We start from the raw sequence: 27,595 nt of genomic DNA on the forward strand, positions 1-27,595 counted from the left end.
TATGAATGGTTCTGCACTGTGGACACAATTTGGGTTGAGTGCCCAACCTGTCGACCTGAATTTGATTGATAATATTTCGAGAAACATAATCAGCTCTCTATGCAGATTGAAATTGTCACAATCCTCTTAATTGAAACAGCTATTTAAATTATTAAAGCAAGAATTTTACATGATGTACAGTAGTTAATTCTGTAGGCATAATTCAAAAATATTACAAGTTTGAGATCATCACTGATGATACATGATTAACCGATCGCATGCTGAACACACAGCAGGTTAGGTCAGAGCTCTTATAGATTGTTATAAATTCATTCAAGTTGTTGGAAAAACTGAGGCAATATGTCTAGCTTCAAGGCGTTATTACAAATGCAGCAGCAATGTGGCTGCAAACTTCATTTTATTACAACAAAACAGACATCACATTATTCATTTATGAAACTTATTTGGATTTCTAGGACGGTTGAGTCAAAATTTTAGTTTTATCCAATAATTTTAAAGCATTTTTAAAAAATCCAAGTTGCATAGATTAAATAGTTGTACTATTTATACATTTAATAAAATGTAGAGCAGAATTTTACATTCTATTTTTATTGTGCTTTTCAGCTTTTGTTCCTGGTCCTTATTCTACTTCACCTGTATTTACAGGTGTGCAGGATGACTCAGAAAGGTATTCTGAGTTACTGGCGAGAGCCATGGAATTGGCTGGAGGTCAGAATTTCATGGCAATAAATTATTATGCTTTAATTTAATTAAGGTTGTTTGCTGTTCTTTGTGGGTCAAAATATTTGGAAATACAGTGGATTCCAGTTAATTGGGCCGTCAATTAATCAGGGCAGTCACTTATTTGGGACAACCTAAAAAACAAGAACAAGTTGAGGAAATAGCTGGGATTCCCTTTGTTTATTTGGGACACAATGCTGCTTAATTAGGGCAGAAGATGATTACCAAACATTTTCTAACTAGTGTCAGTCGTCTGCACATCGTGTGGCTATTAGACACTACACTGTGCTTAGAACAAACAGTTCTTAAATACTTTCAATGGTGTACACTTGTGTTCAAAAAGCAATAATGTTTGTCACTGATAACAGTGGGACAATTCAGAATTGTTTTCTTTACCGCGGTTTCAACCATTCAGGCTTGGTGAAACCAGAAACGGCTGGGTGTGAAAATTAAAAACAATTTCACTACCTCAACAAGTTAAGCACTACGAAGAATTTGAAGGTATCGACAATTGTAGATAGATAGAGCTACTACTATAATCATCTTGAATGTTACAATGAAAATGAAGACTTGAAATATGCAATCATCGATAGCATTGTGTGAAGGCAGTCTGTTACCTACATCAGGTGTCTGACCTGATTTTAGCAACATACATCAAAGTTGCTGGTGAACGCAGCAGGCCAAGCAGCATCTATAGGAAGAGGCGCAGTCGACGTTTCAGGCCGAGACCCTTCGTCAGGACTGATTTTGTTCATTTAGTCAATCAAAAGATAGTGGCAGCGTGCAGGTACATTGGGTGAATTCCTCTGTCGATAACAATTAGGAATACACAGATTTGTAATAATGTGGTGGCATTATTATGTTCTATTTGTCCTATATTTCATTTAAACACATAATTTGTTACTCAGTTAAACAGTACTTTTTTAATATAACTTTTTAACTATTTCCATGAAACTTCAGATAATTGGGCAGCTGCTTAACTAGGCCAAAATGAACTGGTCCCAATGTGTCCAATTAACCAGTATCCACTATATTTTTTAAAAATTCAAAGAATTAGAGGTAATAATTGTCTGATTTTTGGGGGTGAGACTGGTGAGAAATAGAAAGAATAGCCATGACACAAATCCCTTCTGTTAGGTTCACACCTTATACATGTTTCAGAAGTGTTTAATTGACTGTAAATCTTAGTGAGATATCCTGAAATGGTGAAAGATTCAGTTAAATAAATGGAAGCCCTTTCTACACAATTTAAAGAATATTCAATATACTTACAACTTAAGCCAGAACAGTGTAACAACTTGGCCTATTTTTATATCCTATGCTGTTTTTCTGATACTAACCTTTTGAAGTAGTTTGTCAATGTTTGCTTGATTTATTGATTGGATTAATTGATCCAGCGACACTTTAGCCAAATAAAATGTAACTTTTAAAACATGGTTCTGAGTGTGCAGAGCACTGTTTGCCAATCTGTATTCTGTTTTTCCTCTAGATTGGACTTGTCGTAATTAGTATCTTTTATTATGTGTATTATGTGTTCTATTTTGTATTGGCTGTGGATGTTATTGACCATCTTCACAGTGGATATTTCAAAACATTTGTGGATATGAGCTTCATTTCTGCATGGATAAAGGTGAGTTAATGGAAGGAGAAAATGGGATATGGAAACCAAAATGAAATGTCTTCCCAAATTTAGATGAATTTTGCAGATTTTTTCAGAACAGTGAGGCAAATGTTGAAGGGGATTGCTATCACTTTCCCAGACAGCTGCCAGCAAGTTTGGGATTTCCACATATGCAAGTACAAAAGTGGGAGTCCCGATTGGTTTGACATCTGTTGAAAAAAATTGACTGCTCTATTTTATTTGCCGTAGAATGCAATATCAGAGCATGATGTCAGATTTCCCCAGCGGTGGGAAGTCACCTGAACAACTTGTATCAGATGAGATGTGCATCGAGGAGTGTGCTTCCACCAATTTCAATTGAGGATAATGCCCAGGAGGGATTAATATAAGTGTTAATCTTGTTAGATGCTTTATTAAGACGGTTAGGTGATACATTAAATTTAGATTTTCAAAAGATAGTTGAAATAAAGTTTACTAATTAAAGGATAGGCAATTGGTTGAAGTGTGTTGACGCGTGGCCAAGTGGTTAAGGTGTTCAACTAGTGATCTGAAGGTCGCTAGTTCGAGCCTTGGCTGAGGCAGCGTGTCGTGTCCTTGAGCAAGGCACTTAACCACACATTGCTCTGCGATGACACCAGTGCCAAGCTGTATGGATCCTAATGCCCTTCCCTTGGACAACATCGGTGGCGTGGAGAGGGGAGACTTGCAGCATGGGCAACTGCCAGTCTTCCATACAACCTTGTCCAGGCTTGTGCCCTGGAATCCTTCCAAGGCGCAAATCCATGGTCTCGCGAGACTAATGGATGCCTATTAATTGATTAAAGAACAAAACAATAACACTTGAATGAATGTTTACCTGTTGACAGGATTGACTACTGGATTAATAGTGGGACCCAGCTATTTTATACAATGACTTAGACAAAACACAAATGCAACACACTGTATCACTTTTGCTGTTAATACAAGCTGGATCAAGGAGTGAGTTAGGAAAGTGGTGTAAAAGATCTAAAAGGTATAAAACAAGCTAACCAAGTGAGGTGCCAGGATCCTAATCATTTAGGGTAGGTTGGGGTGGGGATCATGCCTGGTGGAAGGCAGGTCAATACACTTAAGGAATAAATGTCTTACTGAGTTTTAAACTGTGCCTCATTACCAGTGCTGGGCACAAAAGGCAGAACTGCTTTTATTAAGAAGCATTCATAGAACAAGCAGCCATAAATGAAAATTGTGGGTTGAACAAACTTGGCATCCTGAGGTCTTTAGAGCTGGCAATGGCACCCCTTCCTTTGCAGAAACTCGTTCATCATTGAATCTATAATTTAAATGTTTTCAAATAGTTTTACGATGCTTTACTTTCAAATAGTTGTTTCCAGTTTTCTTTTACTTAATCAATTCTCAGAGAAGAAAAATTATAACATGAATAAATCTAATGAAAACAAAAACAGAAAACACTGGAAATACTCAGCAGGTAGAGAGACACATCCACAGGAAGAGAGACAGAGTCTTCATTATACAGTAGGTCAAAAAGTCCTTCAACAGAAATGGAAGGAAGTAGAAGTATTTATTAACTGCATTCTGCATGGGGGAGGGGAGATGTTTGATAGGATAAAACCTGGTTGACTGTGGGAATAAATCTAAATGAATTATGTTCACCACCATAAAAATACTCTTCCACTTACTGACCACCTTCATGGCTTCATTCACAAAAACTATTTCCAGAACTGCCCTGTCACATGCCCCACTCCCCTCTCCCTCTCACTGACAGGCTCCTGAGCCACGTTATCCTACAATCATTTTCGGAATTTTGTGTCTTTATATAAAAGGCACATATAACCATATAACAATTAAAGCAAGGAAACAGGCCATCTCGGCCCTTCCAGTCCATGCCAAACTCTTACCCTATCCTATTCCCACTGACCTGCACTCAGCCCATAACCCTCCATTCCTTTCCTGTCCATATATCTATCCAATTTAACTTTAAACGACAACATAGAACCTGCCTTAACCACTTCTGCTGGAAGCTCATTCCACATGTACTTATTGCTTTGCAATTAAATTTAGAGTAGTTCAAACCCTCCACTATTACTGTTTTCTGCAGTTGTCAGGAAATGTACCTGTAAAAAAAACATTGAAAGCTCTTAAAGCTGAAATATTGACTCCGTTTCTCTTCCCACATTTGCGACCTGACCTGCTTTTTCTCTCGTTTTCTGTTTTGCTTTACTGCTATGCCCAAGTATTTGCTGTTTTATTCCCTGGGACTGTTTAGAATTGTCCTTTTAATCAATCTGGATTACTTAAATTCATAATCCTTCAGCATTTCATCCCTTCTCAGAGCTGTAATTGTCGTACTGCTAACACTCTCTTGTTTCTTATCCCCTCACCATTTCATCAGGTGAGGTATATTGAACTGGCAACAGGAAAACCTAGCCCCTTATATCTTTTATTCCTGTAACAGATATACCAAAATACATTCACATGATTTTCTTCATTTCATGTCTTTATCACTCTATTCCTTACATTTAGGTATAAAGCTATTAAACTCCCAATTGACTCCAATTGACTATTTTGTTGTCAATTTTCCAGACTTTTTTTGTTCTGCCTTCTGAATCTGTGCCATCTGCAAAACACTCAGCCCCTCAGATGCATTACGAGCTGACAACTGCTGCTCAAGCTCCAAATTTCAGAGCTTGAGGTCCTGCAGCTGGTAATGGTTCCCACACGCATCATTCCTTGCAAGGGCATCTGTCAGACCAGTCCTACTGGGTGAAAGGACATAGTAGGATTTAAAATAAACTGAAATCTTTATTTTATTCTCAGGTGAAGCGTTTTCTTCATGGGTTGCTTGTGTTCCTGCTTTTAATAAAAAGCATCCATTTATTACGCGTTAACAAGATTATGGCACCCTGTGCAACACTGCTGTGGCTGTCCTATTCCAGTTTGATGGTACCAATGGTAAGGAGCAATTTCATTTTTGACAAAACTTGGTTCAAGTTGCACAAAACCAAGATGGAGATCAAATCAACTTTTTGTTACATTTCTGATATCCTTAGATTTTCCTTGAGACTCCTAGCTTTCCTGCTTTCTATCTTCTAACCGTGGATCTGTACTTGCAACTTTGATTTTAGTCAGTACTTCAGAGTTTCAGATGCCAAACTGTGTTCCAGTTCTGTCAGTTCTGCAGTGGCTGATAAACCAATGAGGATACACGAGACAACAGATGCTTGCATCTGCAGAAACACACGAAATGCTGGAGGAATAGACAGCTGACTGACCCACAGAGTTCCAGCAGCATCTTGTGGGACCCTCAGACTGTGTAATAGTTGGGGCAGGAGGTACATGACAGGGCAGATGGGTAGGACTCTTCATGTCATTTACAGAGGTTCTGTATGAACTTTGGTTTCTCAAAGCCATCCCAGATAGTCCTTCTCCATTTTCAGCAGGCCTGGGTCAGTGAATTCTATGAGTCATAGGGCATGTTCAACATTCTCAAGGAAGTTCTAAGAATATTCATAATCTTTTTCCTGTCCATCGAATACTCTGTTATTTTTTCTTTGAATATTCAGTTAAGGTAGTGCGCGTGGCCACTTCGGTGGTGATGTCTGTTACCTGTCAAGTAGGGGACCGTTCACAATTCTGATTTGATGGAGAGACGGACGTGAGAGTACGGAGGAACATCTGGAAACTTCTGAAATGCCTGCTTCGCTGCCACTGCTACTGTGTGGTAACCGGGATCTCCGGGGCAGAAGGCCCCGAAATCCTCAACTTTGTGTGTTTCAGCGGCCGGGGCGAGGTTGAAGGCGCTCGGCAGAGGATGGTGCTCGGTAGGCTGTGTCGGAGGGCTGGTCAGAAGCTCGAAGTTTTCGGACAGATGGACTCAGTGTCGGCTGTGGTCGGCTGCTTCCAAGGCATCGGCACTTTGACGGTGCCTGGAGGTTTATAGCAGGGAGTTTCTCCCTTTTGCTGCCTGCTATCGGGGACTCGGGAGTCGATCAACTCGGGGACTTTTGAGACTTTATTTACCGTGCCCATGGTTTGTTCTTCATCAAATTATGGTATTGCTTTGCACTGCTGTAACTATATGTTATAATTATGTGGTTCTGTCAGTGTTAGTCTTTGGTTTGTCCTGTTTTCTGTGATATCACTCCGGAGAAACATTTCCAAATGACAATAAAAGAGGACTGAGTGTTCTCATAATCTAAATCTAATCTAAGGGATGTCAGTTGTATAGTAGGTAAAGAGAAGAACATTCCCTGTTAGATTCTTCGTGCAAAGCCTGAGTCACAATACTACAATACCACAACATGCAAACTTTTTGACTGCTGTGATGCAAAAGAAAGCATTATCCATTGACTTCTGGAATGTGAGCTTTCCAGGAAGCTCTGGAAGAGCGGTGTCAAGGTTCATCCCATTGAGTTTCATAATGCATGATTCTGAGTTCCATATGTTGTTCCCAGGGACACCATACTGAGGCAAGCAATACCTGATGATAGGAAAGGATTGTCTTGATGAAAATTGGGCTCTGACCTTCCCAAGATCTGGTGGTTATCCACAACCACATATTGCAGATGACCATGTATTAAGGTGCAGGACTGTGTGCTGGGGAATAGACTGAATGTTAGTGCAGCTACCACAAAGCTTGGTCACAGTTCAGGGCAGACCTGCCACTGTACACTTAAGGAAATAGAACACTTGCAGAAATCTTTCAGACTTCTTGTTCTTGAAAGATATGTGAAAGAAAAATTTCACTAATGTAGCATGAATAATACAAATCTTGCAAGTATATGCCCTGTGCTGTGGATTGTGACATACAAGTATCTTGTACTGTAATGGGTTGACAAAAGACTGCAGATGCTGAAATCCGGAACAACAACAAAAATCTGCTGGGGGATCCCAGTGGATTGAATAGTATCAGATGCAGGGTTATGATCCAAATTGTCGGGGGAAAGGAATTTCTCACAGCTGCAGATCGACCCACTGATTGTTTGTTGCTCATTTATTATGTATTTGCAGTGCTTATTAATGAAGTACATTCTTGAAAAAAGTTGACTTGCACTTAGTTGAGGGATCTTTGGGAATATTGGATTTCCTTGAGTACAGCCAGCAGCAGAAATGTCTGTTTCTAAGCCTAGCGAGCCACTTGGATACGTGCCTATCATCAACTGCCTGTGAAGTATTTTAAAAACCATAAGACATTTCCAGGAGTTAGAAAATATTAAACTCTGAAAGCCAAGGAACAAACTGTTACCTTCACTAATGATTTTTAAACAAACTTTAAAGTGTATTCAAGTTGCTTTTGCTGTTTTGAATTTAATTTTCTCTTTCATCCCTACCATCATAAGCACCGCTGCATAAGCGTTGTTGCAATAACATTTTTAATGTGTCAGCTCCTGACCCCCTTTAGTTTCCTGTAAAATGTTTTCAGAGATCATAATAGTGGCAAAAGAGATTGTTCCAGGCTTTGTAATTGAGTGCGGTCCTATTACAACATCATCCTGAGACAGGAAGCAAGAACTACAAAGGGTGTTCTTTGTTGGACATTGGCAGGATATTCATTTTATTGGATTAATTTAACTATTTCTTCAATTTTCACTTTCAAAAAATTGCATTCATTTTAAGTTAATAGTATTACATGATTTGCTATCAGTTTCTCGGTGGGCAACATCCTGACTAAAACGAGTTTGCGACAAAGTGCAGTGGGATAATCTGGAGTCTACAGTTCCACCAATGTTCATTTAAATTTCTTAAATTACAGTTTTATTAGTTTGAGCAAAACTTTTAAGCTTGTCGAATGCATACAAAAACCTTGCATTATTTTTGTGCCTCTGTTTACAGCTATGTGGGATTATAGTCATCGTGGCCTACTCCTGCCTGGGAAATTTGCTGTTCCTCTCAGAATCCTATTCATTCAGCACTGTACTGAGAGCTTTTCAGACATTGCTCATGTACTTCATGGGTACCAGTGAAAGGAGAACATTTTCAATTCTCTGCAAGTTAAACCAGCTGTCCATTGCTTTCTATTATGGGACATTCTTTTTTGCCATGACCATACTGTGGACTGGATTGGTACGTACCTTAATGTATTTCTTTATGTTAATGTTCTTGATTTTAAATAAAAGTCCTGTTATGTTTTATAATTTGTATACACTCATATTTAAAAATACACATTGGTGCAATTTTATTAACTATACAATGGCAGTGAATTAACTTGGGGGCACATAAGCAAGAGGTCAAGACCAGCATATTGGAAAACTTCATTTTAGCCTGCGGAAGGGAAATAAAGAGAAATGAAGAGAAAAGAGATGGGGTGGAAAGAGAGTGGAATGTTTTTTTAAAACAAAAGGCTCCAAGAGCAGTCAATTGTAAACCACTGAGAACTTTCACTGAGGTGAAAAGCTGATTGAAATCCTACAGCATCAAAGAGGAACTTGTTGCTACATGACTGAAATGTATCAGAGGCACAGTGGTTAAAAATACTCCCATTTGGGTTTTATTGGTAAATTTCAACAAATTCATCTTTGGTCCCATTTTAAATGTGCAAATATAGTTGTAGTTATTCATTAAACTTAACATTTCAAACTATACCTAGATAGCATCAAAATCGAAACTTCACAACTCTAATAAAATGCAGACTGCAACAACGTTGATTGACCCTCACATTCCTGCCTATTCTGGGAATAATTCAGGGCAGTCTGTTATGTTGCTGCCTGTTTCACACTCCAACAAATTATTTCCACTAATTTAACCTTATGGTATCTTCCTCCCATTTTGTAGCCTGCGGTAGAGTGCATTTCAGCATTTACAAACAGGAGAAACCCACAGGACCATTGTGAATTGAGAGAACGCCTTGCAGTTCTGCTTTCTCCTTCTAACTTTTCACAAAGCCAATCTGAGCACTCTCCGGGTGTCTCATTTCCCTGGTGGCACAGTAGCGTAGTGGTTAGCACAACACTTTACAGTACCAGTGACCTGGGTTCAACTCCCACCACTGTCTGAAAGGAGTTTGTACATTCTCCCTGTGACCACATGGGTTTCCTCTCACAGTCCAAAGACCTACCAGTTGGTAGGTTAATTGGTCATTGTAAATTGCCCCGTGATTAGGCTAGGTTTAAATCAGGGGTTGCTGGGCAGTGCACTTGAAGGGCCCGAAGGGCCTTTTCCATGCTGTGTCTCAATTTTAAAAAAATAATTAATTGACTTGCTTGCTTTTGCTAAAATATCAGCAATTGTCAAAAAAACTTCATGTCTTAAGTTGGCCATTTGAAGAAATTCCACTACATTTTTTTGTGCTATGTAAAGTCAGAGAGTGAGGTGATCTAAGGACACATTGTTTGCTGTAGAGTGAGGAGAGATATTGCGGAGGAGACAATGCGTGTTTTGGGAGTTGGGATGACCTCAATCAAATAAACAGGATAACAGCAAAACTGGAGTCACCACAATAGGGATCAAAGCTGTGAGGAGCTTTGCAGTGATAACAGTTTAGCAGACCAGATAAAGGATTATGATCTGACAGAGTGCAAAAAGAACTCAAGGCCTGCACTTCTGATCCTTTGGGTTCCCCCCCCCCGCCTTTTCTTTCTCCCTGGGCCTCCTGTCCCATGATCCTCTCATACCCCTTTTGCCAATCAACTGTCCAGCTCTTGGCTCCATCACCTCCCCGTCCTGTCTTCTCCTATCATTTCGGATCTCCCCCTCCCCTCCCACTTTCAAATCTCTTACTAGCTCTTCTTTCAGTTAGTCTTGATGAAGGGTCTCAGCCCGAAACGTCGACTGTACCTCTTCCTAAAGATGCTGCCTGGCCTGCTGCGTTCACCAGCAACTTTGATGTGTGTTGCCTGCACTACTTCCTGCTAAACTTTCTTCTATTATTCACTATTGGCAATGTCTCTCCTGTTCTCATCTTTCCTCCAAGTACTTCAACAACTTTCACCACTGACTGCCCTCATTAAGATTGTACTTTTCTGCAATACTGTAGTTAGGAAGGAGCTGGAAACACTTTGCTTCAGGTAAGTCATTGGAAGAATGTGGAACGCACTTAGAATTTAGAACAGCACAAGTCCTTGAGCCCACAATATTGTGCAGACCCTTCGACTTACTCTTCGATCAATCTAACCCTTCTCTCCCACGTAGCCCTCCATTCTCTATCATCCAGGTGCCTATCTAAGAGTCTCTTCAATGCCCCTAATGTATCTGCTACATCACCACTCCTGGAGGCATGTTGCATGCACTTACCACTCTATGTAAAAAAAAGCACACCTTTGACATTCCCCACCCACCCACCCCATACTTTCCCACAATCAGCTTTAAAATGTGCTCCTTCAGAATAGTCACTTCCACTCTAGGAGTCAGTCCTTGGTTATCCACTCTGTGTGCCTCAAATCTTTTGAATCAGAATCTGCTTGCTCATCACTGACTTAAATGGGAAAGGTGTTATTTTGTAGCAGCAGTACAGTGCAAAGATGTAGAATTACTGTAAATTATAAAAAGTTGTTATTGCGGCAAACACCCTGTTACTATGAGAATGATGAACTGTTAGCTGAAGAAGCTAACTGGATAAAGACAGAATTGGGCTGCGAAATTGAAAGGTCTGAACTATTCGCTTTAGTACTAGAATCTCCATTTTCAGGCGATGTGGTGGTGAGCCACCTCCATGAACCACCATGGAAGCTGCTGAGCAGATCTAGTATATAACTTGCTTAATTACAAGTGATACAGTGCTGACACTGAAAGGTTTTTGAGAGAGGCAGATGGGAAAACAGTTACTCTAGGTCTTGGCTTCATTGTTTTAAAGTAAAACTAGTTTACAGAGTCAGAAACAACAATACAGCACAGATGCAGGCTCTTTGACCCAACAAGTTAATGCCAACCATGGTGCTCACCCACCTCGAATCAATTTCCTGTGTCCGGCCCATTTTCCTTTGGACCACCTTTCCATGTACCTATCTAAGTGCTTTTTAAATGATATTATTATACCTGCCTCCACCACTTCTTCTGGCAGCTGTTCCATAAACTCACACGGAGAACGTTGCCCTTCAAATCCTTTTTAAATCTTACTACGCTGCCTAGTTTTGAAATCCCCTATCCTGAGGGAAGACTGTACCATCCACTTTATTTATGTCTGTCTTCATTTTAAACATTTCTAGAAGATCATCTCTAATTTTCCTACATTCCAAGGAATAGAGACCTAAACTGACCAGCTATTCCCTGTGACTCAGGTCCTCTAGTCTTGGTAATATCATCATAAATCGTTTCTGCGCTCTTTCCAGTTTAACCACATCTTTCCCGTAACAGGGTGACCAAAACCATATACACTATTCCAAGTATAGCTCACTAACACGTACAACTGCAAAATAATGTACTCAGCATACTAAGTGCCTTTATCATTGCACTGTCTATTTGTGACACCACTTTCAATGAAGTAAGCATTTGTGCTTTTAGGTCCCTCTGTGCTATTAAAATTCCTACTGCCCTACCATTTGTCATACGAGCCCCACTTCTACACTGGTTTGACTTTACAAAATGCATCACCTCACACTTTTCTGTATTGAAATTTACTTGCCGCTTTCCTCAGCACACTTCCCTCCCTGATCAAGATCGCGCTGTGGGATCAACACCTAATTCAGTAATCTGCAAACTTACTGATCAAGGCTTGTGCGTTCATTTCCAAATCAAATATAATCAATAAACAACAAGGGTCCCAGCACCAAACCCTTGGCACACCACCAGTCACCAGCCTCCATTCTGAGAGACAATCTTCCACCACCCTCTGTTTCCTAACTCCAAGCCAATGTCCAATCCACTTATCTAACTCTCTCTGGATTCCATAGGACCTAACATTCCAGACCAGCCTTCCACGTGGGACCTTGAAGATTTTGCTAACGTCTAAACAGAAAACATCCACTGCCCTCATCTATCTTTTTGGTTGTTTCTTTAAAAAAAAACCCTCAGGATTTGTAAAATGCAACATCCCAAGTGGAAAGCCATGCTGATTCCCAACCAAATTCTGTTTATCCAAATGCTGGTAGATCTTGTCCTTCAGAAATCCTTTCAAAAATATCTCCACTAGTGATATATACTTCCCTATATACTCCCTTTATACTTCCATCCCCCTTCAGGAACGTCTCAAAGCTCTCCGCTTCTTTTTGGATTCCAGACCTAATCAGTTCCCCTCTACCACCACACTGCTCTGTCTAGCGGAATTAGTCCTTACTCTCAATAATTTGTCCTTTGGCTCCTCCCACTTCCTCCAAACTAAAGGTGTAGCTATGGGCACCCGTATGGGTCCTAGCTATGCCTGCCTTTTTGTTGGCTTTGTGGAAAGATCTATGTTCCAAAACTGTTCTGGTATCTGTCCCCCACTTTTCCTTCGCTACATTGACGACTGCATTGGCGCTGCTTCCTGCATGCATGCTGAGCTCGCTGACTTCATTAACTTTGCCTCCAACTTTCACCCTGCCCCCAAGTTTACCTGGTCCATTTCCGACACCTCCCTCCCCTTTCTAGATCTTTCTGTCTTTATCTCTGGAGACAGCTTATCTACTGATGTCTACTATAAGCCTACTGACTCTCACAGCTATCTGGACTATTCCTCTTCTCACTGTCTCTTGCAAAAATGCCATCCCCTTCTTGCAATTCTTCCGTCTCCGCCGCAATGGCTCTCAGGATGAGGCTTTTCATTCCAGGACAAGGGAGATGTCCTCCTTTTTTAAAGAAAGGGGCTTCCCTTCCTCCACCATCAACTCTGCTCTCAAACGCATCTCCCCCATTTCACACACATCTGCTCTCACTCCATCCTCCCGTCACCCCACTAGGAATAGGGTTCCCCTGGTCCTCACCTACCACCTCACCAGCCTCTGGGTCCAACATATTATTCTCCGTAACTTCTGCCACCTCCAATGGGATCCCAACACTAATCACATCTGTCCCTCCCCCCCCCTCTGCATTCCGCAGGGATCACTCCCTACACAACTCCCTTGTCCATTCGTCCCCTGCATCCCTCGCCACTGATCTCCCTCCTGGCACTTATCCTTGTAAGCGGAACAAGTGCTACACATGCCCTTACACCTCCTCCCTTACCACTATTCAGGGCCCCAGACAGTCCTTCCAGGTGAGGCGACACTTCACCTGTGAGTCAGCTGGAGTGATATACTGCGTCCGGTGCTCCCGCTGTGGCCTTCTATATATTGGCGAGACCCAACGCAGACTGGGAGATCGTTTTGCTGAACACCTACGCTCTGTCCGCCAGAGAAAGCAGGATCTCCCAGTAGCCACACATTTTAATTCTACATCCCATTCCCATTCTGATATGTCTATCCACGGCCTCCTCTACTGTAAAGATGAAGCCACACTCTGGTTGGAAGAACAACACCTTATGTTCAGTCTGGGTAGCCTCCAACCTGATGGCATGAACATTGACTTCTCTAACTTCTGCTAATGCCCCACCTCCCTCTCATACCCCATTCGTTATTTATTTATATACACACATTCTTTCTCTCTCTCTCTCCTTTTTCTCCCTCTGTCCCTCTGACTATACCCCTTGCTCATCCTCTGGGTTTCCCCCCCTCCCCCTTTTCCTTCTCCCTGGGCCTCCTGTCCCATGACCCTCTCATATCCCTTTTGCCAATCACCTGTCCAGCTTTTAGCTCCATCCCTCCCCCTCCTGTCTTCTCCTATCATTTTGGATCTCCCCCTCCCCTCCCACTTTCAAATCTCTTACTAGCTCTTCCTTCAGTTAGTCCTGACAAAGGTTCTCGGCCCGAAACGTCGACTGTACCTCTTCCTAGAGATGCTGCCTGGCCTGCTGAGTTCACCAGCAACTTCGATGTATGTTGCTTGAATTTCCAGCATCTGCAGAATTCCTTGTGTTTACTCCACTAGTGATGTTGGGCTGACTGGCCTGTAGCTTCTTCGCTTGTCCTTGATATCCTTTTCAAACTATGAAGCAACATTAATCACTTTTCAGTAATTAGGAACTTCAACATTGCCGAACGATGAAACAATTACCTCCATGAGGTCCACCCTAATCTCCCATAAACTCTGAGGATGCAATCTGTCAAGCCCCGGGGTTTTATCCACCTTAATGTGCTGCAAGGCTGCAAATGCCTCCTCCTTGATCATATGAATGTTTTCCCAAACACCACTAGTTAACCTTATTTCTTGAGCCACCATGACTTTCTCCTCAATAAGCAGAATAGAAATAGTCATTAAAAATCTTACCCCGCTTCTGTAACTCAAGACATAGGCAGCCCTGCTGATCTTTAAGGGGGCCTTTTCTCTCCCTCACCATCTTTTCACTCTCAGTATAGCAATAGAGCCTCTTGAGAATTTTTTTTAACCTTACCTGCCAGATCCATTTTATAACCTCCTTTTTTCCGTCTTATGTGAATTCTAAAGTCATCAAGAGTGTCACTCATCCTCAATGAGTATCACACGCTTTAAAAACATCCACTTGCCATTAGTTCTTTTCCCTTCAAACAAACTCACCTAACCATCCCCTTGTAGTGCCTAATTCTCCCCAAATTAGCCCTGCCCCAATGCAGAACCTCAACCTGTGGATCTCTCCTGTCCTTTTCCATCACTATCTTAAGATTAATCAAATTATGGTCAATAGAACCAAATGGCTCCCTGATCGCCACTTCAGCAACTTGTCCTGCCCAGTTCTCCCAGGTCCAGTGTTGCATCCTCTCAAGTAGTGTCATCTATATTAAATTAAACCATTGAACTATTTACTGACTCCTGGACACATTTCGATTTCATAAATTCCAGTCTGTCCATCCCTTAACACTCTGAGTGGTCCAATCAATTACGTCTCCAATTAATGCAATCCTTAACTCTTACAATTATGAGTAATCTCTCTACGCAACTGCTCCTCATATTCCTGCTGACTATTGAAGGGGTTGGTGGTGTCTGCAATACAGGTCTGCTTGAGCAACCCTCTTCTTCCTGTGTTCTACCCATTTGGCTTCACTGGATGATTCCTTCAAGAATCATTAACCCTAAGTACTGCTGTTACATCATCCCATGTTACACCATTTCCTCACTTACCTGTACCTGTGAAGCCTGTAGTATTTGTATATGAGAGTAAGGAACTATATTGAGCTGCCAGGCCTGCCTTTCTCTCAGCCAGTTTTCTCTTGTGGCTGTAACATCCCTGTTCTCAGAGCCAATCCACGCCGAGTTCATTCACTTGCCTGCTAAATTTAAAGCATTGAATTTAATGCTGTCTAACTGAGTATTCCTCTCCCTATTTTGCTGGCTCCAGCTCTGAGTTCCATAATGTGCATTTCTTGAATTTTATGAACTTGCTATTCCTACTGTTCCCAGACTTTGGCAACACATTTACAAGTTCTTCCATACCCTATGATGAAGGATGTTACCAGTTGATAAAGAACATCATTCTGCAATATTCAAAACCAATCAGTCCAATTCAAGGTTTCATTGTATGATTTCTCAGTGACCCTCCCAGCAAGTTAATGTCCATCACAATTTTAGATAAGACCATTGACTCACTGTGAACAATGCAAGAAAGATCTGCTATTTGAGGATGAGAGTTGATTTGGAGATTAAGTTCCTTTGTCTTTCATTTAAGTTTATAGGGATTCTAACCTCAATGGCAGAAGAAGCAAAGAAATCATCACGGAGTAAGCATTTAGTGACACTCACAGATGTCGCAGATTATGCTCAGAAGAAGATTATGACTTTCACTGGAAGGAGCAGACATGCAGAAGCAGATCATGTTTCAACACAAGGAAATGTAATTACCATTCATGTTATACTAAGAGAGTTTCTTGGTATCAGAGTAAAAGTAAAATATGTGGTGATGCAGGGCAGGGGTGGTGAAGCTATGGCACGTGTGCCCAAGATGACACATGCAAAAATTTTGCCAGCATACAGCATGCAGTGCTGCCACTTGATGCTTTAAACCCTACACGAAAGATGCAACCCTAAAAAAAAAGATACAGCTCAATTTGGAGGCAAAAATTTGTCAACTTAAGAGCTGAAATTACGGAAAGAGATTGGTTAGCGACTGGATCAAATCATAAAAATCCAGACTATGACTTTCTGAAACTCTTGAATTCCATCCCTGAAGCTTGAAACTGTCTAAAAAAAAAATCTTAAATGGCAATATGAACAGTATTTTCACTGACATATTCATGTGAGTCACTCTTTTCAGTGATGAACTTGGTTAAGTCTAATTACAGGAGTAACTTACTGATGATAAACTAGTGCTAAGTACACAGCTCTCAAAAGATTCAAATACAAGCCAGATATAAAGTATTTGACATTGTAAGTGCAGCAACAGAAATCTTACTGAGAGAAAATGGTGTTTCTGTCCCTTTCCTTGAACCTTAATGAATTTGCACCAAAGATTATAATTTCACATTCTTATTTCTCATGTTATATATGAGGTAGAATAACTATACTACATAGAACATAGAACACAGAAATCTACAGCACATTACAGGCCCTTTGGCCCAAAATGTTGTGCCGACCATGTAACCTACTCTAGAAACTGCCTAGAATTTCCCTACCACATCGGCCTCTATTTTTTTAAGCTCCATGTACCAAAAGACCCTGTTGTATCCACCTCTACCACCATTGCTGGCAGTGCATTCCATGAACCCACACTCTCTGTGGAAAAACTTACCTCTGTCATCCCCCTTGGACCTACTTCCGAGCACCTTAAAACTATAACACAAGAAAATCTGCAGATGCTGGAATTTCAAGCAACACACATAAAAATTGTTGGTGAACGCAGCAGGCCAGGCAGCATCTCTAGGAAGAGGTACAGTCGACGTTTCTGTCTGAGACCCTTCGTCCTGCGTTCACCAGCATTTTTTATGTGTGTTACATTAAAACTATGCCCTCTTGTGTTAGCCATTTCATTCCTGGGAAAAAGCCTCCAGCTATCCACACAATCAATGCCTCGCATCATCTTGTAACATCTGTCAGGTGATCTCTCATCCTCCATTGCTCCAAGGAGAAAAGGCCAAGTTCACTCAACCTCTTCTCATAAGGCATTCTCCAATCCAATATAGAAATGATGTTATTTTTCAGTTGTCTTTAAAAGATTAAGTTTTGAACAGGTTTTCTGAAATGTTTAATTTATTTCAGTCTAACTCTTATAATTTTACTAATAGTAAAACAATGAATAAATATACATAAGCAACAGGTCTTACCCTTTTTCCTTAAAAAACTCCATAATTCATTCATCAATGATAATCTCTGCTGAAATTTACCATGGCACATGAGATAATTTTTTTTTAGAAGATTATTGTCAATTTGGACACACAATCTCAAAAAGGTTCACAACCCCTGATGTAGGGTGTTGAAGCTCTGATTCATTTTAGCCTTCACTAATCGCTTCTATCTTGTCGTTATTAATCCCATATCTTCAGAATAGAACCAGAAAAAAAAGTATTATGATAGAAAGGTTGACAGAAAGCCATCTACCCTTTTAGCTGGAGATGGTGCAAGTGCCGGGGCATTTATCAAAAGGTAGAAGGGGAAAGTTCCTTAAAAGGCACAGTCTTCAGAATCAAAAACTAACTTAAACTTGAAAAGGGGAAATCAGAACTTGACAATGATCTAACTTAGAAGGATGAAATTGGAATCATGACTAACATGCTTTTTCTTCAACATTAACACTCTTTCCCACCATGTGAACTTCCTGAAAGAGTATGGATAAACTATGGTGACAATATGCATATATATTGCTCCTTTCATGTGAAGCTTTGGAGGAGTAATCAAAAACTGATGAAGAGAATAAACAAGTCATTACTGGGGAGTTGAAGAGTGTGAGGCTGAAGATGTAGCCAATAACATAAGAAGAGTCATAGGAAGGGAAAGATCGGAGATCAGGGAGGACCGTAGAGCAGGAAGAGGTAACAGAAGGAGATTGAGGATTATCTGCAGAATAATTTAAGTACAAGGATCATAATTTTAAACAAGGAGGCCCAACTTTTACCTGACCACACGGCAGGAACGATGGCTATTTTGGTTTGGAAACACAGTTTATGTTGTATAAATGTATTATTCATTGAAGTTAATGAAGAGTTAGATCAAGTGAGATTTAAAACAGTCAACCAACCTTAATCTACTCCAATCACACCAGATTTGTTACACTAAATTTATATACAGTAAGTGGGACTTCAGAGCTGGTAGACATGAAAAAAATTGAATGTGACACATTAATGGAACTTGATGTGCATTCAGATGCAAGCAGTAGTTTTACGAAAAAGCAGAAATTTATATAAAGCTGAGAGGTGAACCACCAGCCCTTGAGAATGAGAATGATTATGTCTGAAAATGATAAAAGATTTGATATAGATTTCAGCAGTAAATCGGCTCAGCAAAAGGTAGAGGAAAGGTGTTACAGATGTGGTATCAAGGCTGTACTGAGAATGGTGTATTGCAATAATATTCATAATGGAAGGTGTCTGATGCTTCTGGGCTGGCTTGGAAATACATCCACTTAAAGAACTTTAGGAAGTAAACAATGTTGAATTTGAGGCAACAGATTACAAGAGTCAAAGGGATTGGATTTATGAACATTTAGAAAATGATGGCCTAATTATGGACAGTCAAAATAGTAAAACATGATTTGCCCTGCAGAGACTAATTAGGGCTTTGTGTGGGGTAAGTTTTCACTGCTGTCTTGATTGAGTTTCTCGAGAAGGCGACAACAGTGATTGATGAAGGTGGAACTGTGGATGTTATCTACATGGATTTTTGGCAAGGTGTTTGCCTTACTAAAATCCATGGTGAATTAGCCTGTTTGGATTAAGAATTTGATTGCCCATAGAAGAAGCAGGGTAGTGGTTGATGGAACTTTTTCTGGCTGGAGATCGGTGTTCCATAGGGATGTGTATTGGGACCTCTACTGTTTGTGAGATATATCTGACCTGGATGAACACCAGATGGATGGCTTAGCAAATTTGCTAATGATATGAAGATTTTGTAGCTAGTGTAGAAGATTGTCAAAGAATATGATGGAATCTAGACCAGTTGTGGAGAAATGGCAGTTGGAGATTAACCTGGCCACATGTGAAGATTTGTGAGATCAAATGTAAAAGGACAGAACACTGTTATTGACAAGATCCTTAACAATGTTGATGTTCAGAAGGATCTTGAGGTCCAATTCCATAGGCCCCTGAAAGTCGTGACACAGGTTGAGAGGGTGGTAAAGATGGTATATTGCATGCTTGCCTTTATTAGTTGAGGAATTGAGTTCAGGAGTTGGGAAGTTACATTGCAGCTTTATAAAACTCTACTTAAAATTCTGGTTACCCCATTATAGGAAGGGCCTGGAAGCTTTGGAAAGGGCAAAAGGAGGTTTGGCAGGACACTGCATGGATTAGAGGGTATGTGAGATAAGGAGAAGTGGTCATACTCGAGTTGTTTCCCCTGGAGTAGTGGAGGCTGAGTGAAGACCTGTATAGGTTTATAGGGTGATGAGAGGAATAGACAGAGCAGACAGCCAGTGCCTATTTCCCAGGATTTAAATATCGAATACCAGAGGGCATGTATTTAAGGTGGGGTTAGGGGTGTAGGGGGAGTTCAATGGGTGTGCCAGCAAGTGTTATGTTTTACACAGAGAGTGGAACCTGCTGCCAGAAGTGGCAAATACCATGGAGGTGTTCAAGTGGCTTTTATATCCGCACATGAATGTACAGGAATGGAATGGAAGGTACGGGCTTTGTGTAAGCAGAAGGGATTAGTTCAGTTGGGCATTTGATTACTAATTTAATTAGTTCAGCATAACATTTTGGGCCGAAGGGCCTGTGCTGTGCCGTTCTATATTCTCTAGTTCATTTTGAATGGGGTGTTACAATTGTTTTGAAAACAAAAGGAGATTGTACAGCACTAAAGAAATAAAATTTACCTTGAAAAAGGTGATCGAAAGCTATTGATTTTCAAATATTTATTCAGTCTTGCTCTCCACAGATGGTGCCTGACATGTTATGCCTGGCTAAGCAGATTATTACTTTGCCACTCTGTTCCCATTTTATTTTCTTTCAGTCTATTAACATTGAAAACAAAGTTTCTTTCCTTTTCTAGATATCCTAATGGTAAAGACAGTTTCATAGGTTCTATTTTGTTAATGCTGTTCAACACATGTTCAAAAGTGCTGAGGATTTATGCTGGCGATCTTCCCACAACATGAGCAATGAAAAGGGCCTTCTCCAAAGGATAAGGTTTAATTGTCGCCATAAATCTTGATTTGGTGTCTGATTTTACTAAGTTAGCATATTTCAGCAAATGCGTTGGTAGAAGAGCAACTTAAAGAAATTGTTCACATTCCTACTAAGGAAATGCAGATACATGAAACAGGACAGCAATTGTTTCTTGACTGAAAGTAGGCTAGTATGAAAGCTTCTCTTGTAAGTCCTGACATATAAAATATTGATATTATGTTCAGTAAAGTGCAATGGATTTTAAGTTCTCATGAATGAGTAATCATTTTGAATTAGTCTAGTATTTTTAAATAGGAATTTAGACACTTTCTTGTTCAACTATTTTACACGAATGAGATTACTCCTGAGGATCAGGAACGGAAATGATTTTCCTGCTCAAGTGAAAATAGTATTATGAGGGTAGGCAAGTGAAATCTGTTAAATATTTTCAATAGGATGAAACAGAAGTACATTTGATTTTTAAAATATATTTTAATTTGATTCATTGACGGTCCAATGGATGTTAATAGTTCTTTCAGACATGTTCTCAATGGAGGACAAATTTTAAACACTTTGATATATAATAAATATTGAGTGTTATTTATGAAGTAATCCTTAGTCTGGAATATGCTGCTTCAATGAAAGTATTGTTTAGTTTAGATCAACAGCATGAAATTTAGTTAATTAGGGTATTTGAATATTTAAATTGGGGTAAATGAGTTGGAACAACCTGCATGCATTAGTACCCATCTGTTGATTTACATCTCTCAGCCAAATCTCAACAGGAAACTCCAAGCAAATATGGTCATTTAAATGCAGGAGATCTCTTAAGGAGAGGCGATGAAGTACTTCCTTTTGAAGATGAGACAACTGACAATATTAAATCTGCTTTAGAAATATTAACAGAAGAAACAGGTGCAAAGCAGTGAAATTTGAATAAAGGATGACTCTTGCGAAGTGCTGTTCGAGAATATTAATGAAAGAATTTGTGCAAAAATTTGAAAATAGAGATACATATTTTAAAAATTATGCTTATGTGGCCTTGAATAATAGGTAAATGTCCTAAAAGTAATACTGTATAAGTGAAATTACACTAGAATATATTTGAAAACATCTTTCTTCTTCCTTCAGAACTTTTATTTGGATGAATTTGAAAACTTGATGGATGAGTTGTTGTTCCGACTCAACGCTCTGTCGAACAGTCTTCATCATTCTCTCCCAACAAAGCCACATTATCTGGAGGACAGTCCTTATGAATTAGATCCTGGTTATTACTACAATCAAGAATCAGAGGTAAGAAATCAAAAACTAGAATACATAATACTAAATAACCATCTTGAGAGCTCCATTAGTTTTGAGATAATTTCTTATGGCAGACTTTAATTATTCATCTAGATTAAGTTTATCTAAAATAATCAGATCAACAAAACATTTGTTTTGCTGTTTCAATTTTATGCCATTGGTGTTGAAACATGAATTGTTTTCGATAGAAGAATATGTTGACCTGGGCTATAAATCAGAATCAGGTTTAATATCACTGACTTATGTCGTGAAATTTGTTATTCTGTGGCAGCAGTACATTGCAATACATAATTATTTAAAAATCTATAAATTACAGTGAGAAAAAAATATATAAATTAAGTAGTGCAAAAAGAGCGAAAAAAATAGTAAGGTAGTGTTCATGTGTTCATTATCCATGCAGAAATCTGATGGAGGAGGGGAAGAAGCTGTTCCTGAAACATTGAGTGTGTGTCTTCAGGCATATGTACCTTCTGCTTGATGGTAGCAATGAAAAGAGGGCATGTCCTGGGTGACGGTTGTCCTTAATGATGGATGCCACCTTCTTGAGGCATTGCCTTTTGAAGGTGTCCTCATTACTGGGGAGGTTAGTGCCCATGATGGAGCGGGCTGAGTTTACAAACTTCAGCAGCTGTTGCTAATCCTGTGCATTGGCCCCTCCATAACAGAAGCTGATTCAACGAGTTAGAATTCTGTCGGTGGTACATCTTTAGAAAGTCTTTACTGCTGACCTGCCAAGTCTTCTCAAACTGTTTATGAAATACAGCTACTCTCTTGCCTACTTTGTAATTGCACCAATATGTTAGGGCCAGGATAGATTCTCCATTGCTACTAGCTCAATGACTTCTCCCTCCTGAAGCCCACAATTAATTCCTTGGACTTGTTGAGGTTGAGTGCAAAGTTGTACCTGTCACCATTGTCACCTATGCATTGCATGGTGAATAGTGTCAGCAATAATTATGGAATATTGGGGAACAGACCATCTACCTGCCCTTCAGGTTATAAATTTAAAATGGATCATGTGTCAGAACATGATATTTTTCATTCAAGTTTACATGAAATATCTACATTCAAGACATTTGCTAATCTCTTACAATACGCAAAAATAATTTAAACAATTATTTTCTGTCATAGGCGCACACATTTCATGAAAACCATTTGGAGCATAAAGTTTACAAACTTGAAGAACTATTTAGGAACAATCTGCAGATATATGAGCTCTTAATACCAGGAAAAGAACACAATTCTGATTCAGACACTGCAAATATCAAAATGTTAAGGTAAAGTGACTGTTAAGATGTGTAAATGAGGAGGAGTTACTGTGTTATCCTGAAGGAAAATTGTGCTCAAAAGCCCCTTAGCTTGTGTGCCAGTTGGAAATACATATATTTATACAGAACATAGAACAATTTATCTCAAATTGTTTTTTTTTTCTTGGGAGGTTTGGGTGACAATTCTAGTCTAGAAAACCACTTTGGTTGTTCAGTAATTTGGTTATTCAAAGTACTGCCAATAACTCTTTCCAGGTGGGTTTTTTAGGACAGAAATTTGAGAACTCTTATCAGAAGCGTGCTCTATCCCTGAAGCCTTTTACACAAATAGGGTGCTAAGTGCCTTGCTCTAAGGTCATCCATATATATCACCCCCCCTAGATTCTGTGTCTTCTACCTGGACAATTATAATCTACTGCAGGTGCATATTAAACTTGTAGTTCTACTTTCCAGAGAAGATTTTTATATCCCCCTCAATTTTCTGAGGAAAATAATTTACCCACTGCCTTCAAAAAATCTATCATGCAAGACAAATGCAGTCAGGTAATAGTTTAGAAGATAGCATTTTTACAGTAATATTTTCATATTAAAATTGTTCTGCAGTATATCGAAGAGCAGTTGATTGGTAGAAAATGATTAATACAGTTGTAAATGAGTTTAATCATAAAATGAAAGCATCACATGTGAACTCTCAGTTCTAAATGATGAAACTGAAGTTAAAGAAATATACAGAACTACTTATTAGTTATATTGGGGTTCTCTTGGTGAGTGGTAGCTTCAACTGAGGATTCTTGTATGGACATCAACAACATTAATAGACCAACAGTCCAGAGTCCAGGTCCAATGATGGGGCAAGTTACTGAAATTCCAACATAGTGGCTGGTTAGTTAAATATATCAATATGGAATGAAGCTTGTGTGCATTGTTTGGCTATACATCTGCTTCACTAACCTCCCTGTCCTTTATCTAGTTAGTCTTGGCTAACAGCTACTTTTTCAAAAGGTCTAGCATGTCACTCAGTTTAATGACAATCACCGATATCTGACAAATGCCAGCAAGTTAAGCCTTCAACTCATGAAAATATGAAGAAAAACATGTAAAAGATCACAAAAAGTGAATGTAGCTTCTGCTTAAAATTCCATTGTTTTATGTGCTTGCTTTGGCAGTCATAGGCAAATTATGCTGAGAAAATAGCAGAAATTTCATGCCAGGATATTCCACAATGCCATTTACCGTAATCATTTTGCACCATGTTTTTTTTTCCCCAAAATCATTTCATTCTTGTTACTTTTCAAATATCCATGCATACAACAGATGATACGTCCACTTTACTTGTGCATTCATATTTTCAGAAAGTGTAAGTTGTCAAGTGTCAATTGTTATTTACAACCCCATGCTGCCTGTTCCTCTGAATTGCCCTACATTCTCTAAGTTACCAAAAATTCATTCTATCTTTTTGATGCCAGACATTTCCTCATATTCAGTTTTGCAAATTTCTCTTTAGATTTGTGAAATGACCATTTTTATTTATTATTTCAAACCTTCCTTTTCCGACTTTTAGTTCTTCACGATTCATTATTATGATTATGACCAATCAGGAAAAGAAAGATACAAATAGCCCCCAGCAAGTCCATCCTGGCTTGAGGCCCAGTCACACTCTCCTTTACCATGATCCTAATTGGAGAGACACATGGATGCTATCAATTAAGTTCCAAACAACAATTTTTTCTCTTCATGCTTTTCTGACCCATTGACTACTTTCTAATTTTAGGTCCAAGCTTGAATTAGAGACACTTCATCAACTTCAGATCTCCCAAGAAAATATGTTCCGAACATCTGAGAGTGCTCGAAGTGGCCCTGGATCAACCCACCCCCAGAAAAGTACTGATGCTAATTCCTCCGTTCCACAGGACAACTTTTCATTCGCAAATGATAATGCTATAAAGACAATCCCCTGCAGTGATTCAGCTCCACCAGAAACCTTCTGCAATGACATTTCCAATTCTTACAATGTGCCTACCCAGAATCAGCAGTCAGTAGACTCTTTGAGTGCAGAACACTACAATCTTGCGAAACTGGGAGACACACTGCCCCACGTCCTGTGTGGAATTAAATGTCCAGAAAAGCAGGCGGCACAGACACGAATGCTTGAGAGTAGACTGACTGGTCAGCAGCGTGGTTTCTCAGCCAGCACATCAGGAAAGACCCGTAAGCAGCTTAAACGTTCGCACACCACGGTTATTCAGATTCTTGACAACACCAAAGACTTAGCAGTTCCAGCATTTAAAGTTTCACAACCAAATACCTGTGATACTTCGGTACAATGCCTTGGAAGCTATGCTGTCCAATCAAACTCCACACATCAATCCCTGTCTAATCAAGTCAAGGTGCCAGAAAGAGAGTCTCAAATTCCAGAGAATTCTACAAGTGTAGTGCGGTCTTCAAGGAACAAAGGAGAACAGGATGACACTGTAGATATGTCTGACCTTCCAGGATCCATAAAGCAGTGTTGGTGACTGAATATTTATTACTAAAATCAAAGGAAGCTCATCCACTCATTTCCTCTATTAATCCGAAGAATCCTAATTGCAAATCTGTTCCTGTGTTTTTTTTTCTATCTTCATATTTAATTAGGCACATGAAGTAGACTAATGAAATCAAGAGTTAAAGAAATCTGTAATATTTTCCTTGAAATTCTTCATTGTCAGATGAAACTACGATTTCGTTCCTCAAAAAGGTTAATGGGTTTGTCAATATAATGCGTAATATGGAGCCTTGCTTCAGAAATTAATATTTCATTCTTGTTTAACAGTTCCATGCATTTTGGGGGCATTTAGGAATGTTATAGGGAGAAATTCATCTCTGATCATTAGTGCTAAAAAGGTATGAGAGTATCAGCTGTTGATTGTACTGATGGCTGTTGTTTCTATTCCAATTAATGGGACCAAACAAGAAAAGTAACCACAACTGGTGCTGATACTTAGGCTCCTGTTTGGTGACAGCGAGAGAGACAAAGCAATTTTTCTTGCTCATTCAATCCCAAACTATGTACTGTATGATATCAATCCTCAGTATATCTTTTTTTCCCCCCTAGGACTTTGTTCTTGGAATATTCGCAGTCTTTGTCTGCAATGGTTAATTGGAGGGAAGAAACAGAAAACAGGAGAGAGCTCTTTGGGCTCTCTCCACCATTGAAAAGATAACAGCTGATTTATCTGTCCTCCTATTTCACTGCCACAGATACTTGATAAATGCCTCTGCCTTTCAGAAATTTTTTACTTCAGCCAGAGCCCTGCATTATCATGCTAAAAGCACTCACTTCCTTCCAATTCCCAGTACTATTTCTTGCCTCACTTTCCACTGGCCAATTACCATCTCATTCCACACTGTAGGCTTACTCTCAATGAAACCCTCATCACCCTTACCTGGGATCTCACTCCAGTGTTCCACGGCATAGCCGACAATGCAGTGGTGTTCTTGCATTCCCATATTCTACTGAAGCTGACCGCAAATTATAACTTGCCCGTCCGCATACTTGCCCTTTTTCCCCCTACTGCCTCCAACAGCTGACCAGTGGATTTGATGGGAGCTAGTGAGTTTAAAGAGAGTGTTGGAATAGGACATGGGAAGGGACTTTTGTGACTTCATTAGGTATGCTGGAAACAGACCGTGCTGACTTTATAAGGGACATGGGAACAATGCACAGTGAGATTAAAGTGAGAATGGGAAGCCAGATGCAGAACCATCAGGATTCTGAACAATAGGATCGTAGATTATCGGAATATAAAAATCCAAATGCTTTCACATTAAAACTGAAAACTTGTCAATAGGCCACAAACAACATAGAATTATGGCAGCAATTTTATTATCATTCAATGTTTACATAGAGTTATATATATTTCTATAAAGAGATTTTAATGGATAAGTACAATGCATGATTTTGTAAAGATTATTCATTTGAAAACAGTGTAAATATCATAAATATAAGAAATTCATACTAAAATATGACCATCCAGAATTTAGTCACAGCAAATATTTTATTCATTCTGTAAATGGCTGAGTTTAGGTGCTTTACTGTTACATATAATATGTAAACAATGTGTTTATAGTGGATTGTAAAATATTTATTAAACTTTCCACTTTTGTGCTGTACTTTAGTTTGATCATGGCCTTTTCTACTTTGGATAGGGAACAAACATTTTTGACCAATATTTGGACAATTGTGCATCTTCAGTGGAAGGAAATGTTACCTATACACTATGTTTTTAAACAAGGGAAAAACACCAGGGAAGAAATAAAATTAAATATTAATTTTTTAAAATTCTCTCAAAGTGATGTCTCTTCCATTATTACATTGCCATCTATGATGTGCAAGCCAATGGCTTCTGGTTGATTAGCATTTTAACTCTCCTTCCCACTCCCATACTAACTTTTCAAATTCCACTGGGAGAGCTACAACTCAGTAGTATGAACATTGAGTTTTCCAATTTCAGCTAACCCATATATCCTGT

General features: G+C 39.4%; 1 protein-coding gene across 3 annotated transcripts in view; it reads left to right on the forward strand.

Annotated features, from left to right (window-relative positions):
• LOC134344346 (polycystin-1-like protein 1) overlaps positions 1-27,364 on the forward strand; it is a 241,095-nt gene extending 213,731 nt beyond the window's left edge. For all 3 annotated transcript variants that reach the window (XM_063043975.1, XM_063043977.1, XM_063043976.1), the window contains 8 exons: positions 604-708; positions 2,210-2,350; positions 5,159-5,293; positions 8,174-8,404; positions 15,927-16,091; positions 21,646-21,807; positions 22,948-23,093; positions 24,856-27,364. In XM_063043975.1, coding sequence (XP_062900045.1) covers positions 604-708; positions 2,210-2,350; positions 5,159-5,293; positions 8,174-8,404; positions 15,927-16,091; positions 21,646-21,807; positions 22,948-23,093; positions 24,856-25,600 — 1,830 coding nt within the window. In that variant the 3' untranslated portion in view covers positions 25,601-27,364. The remainder of the gene's footprint in view (positions 1-603; positions 709-2,209; positions 2,351-5,158; positions 5,294-8,173; positions 8,405-15,926; positions 16,092-21,645; positions 21,808-22,947; positions 23,094-24,855) is intronic.
• Positions 27,365-27,595: the final 231 nt, after the last annotated feature.

Source organism: Mobula hypostoma, chromosome 3 (genome assembly GCF_963921235.1).
Source record: "Mobula hypostoma chromosome 3, sMobHyp1.1, whole genome shotgun sequence".
In the NCBI taxonomy this organism is placed as follows: Eukaryota; Metazoa; Chordata; class Chondrichthyes; order Myliobatiformes; family Myliobatidae; genus Mobula; species Mobula hypostoma.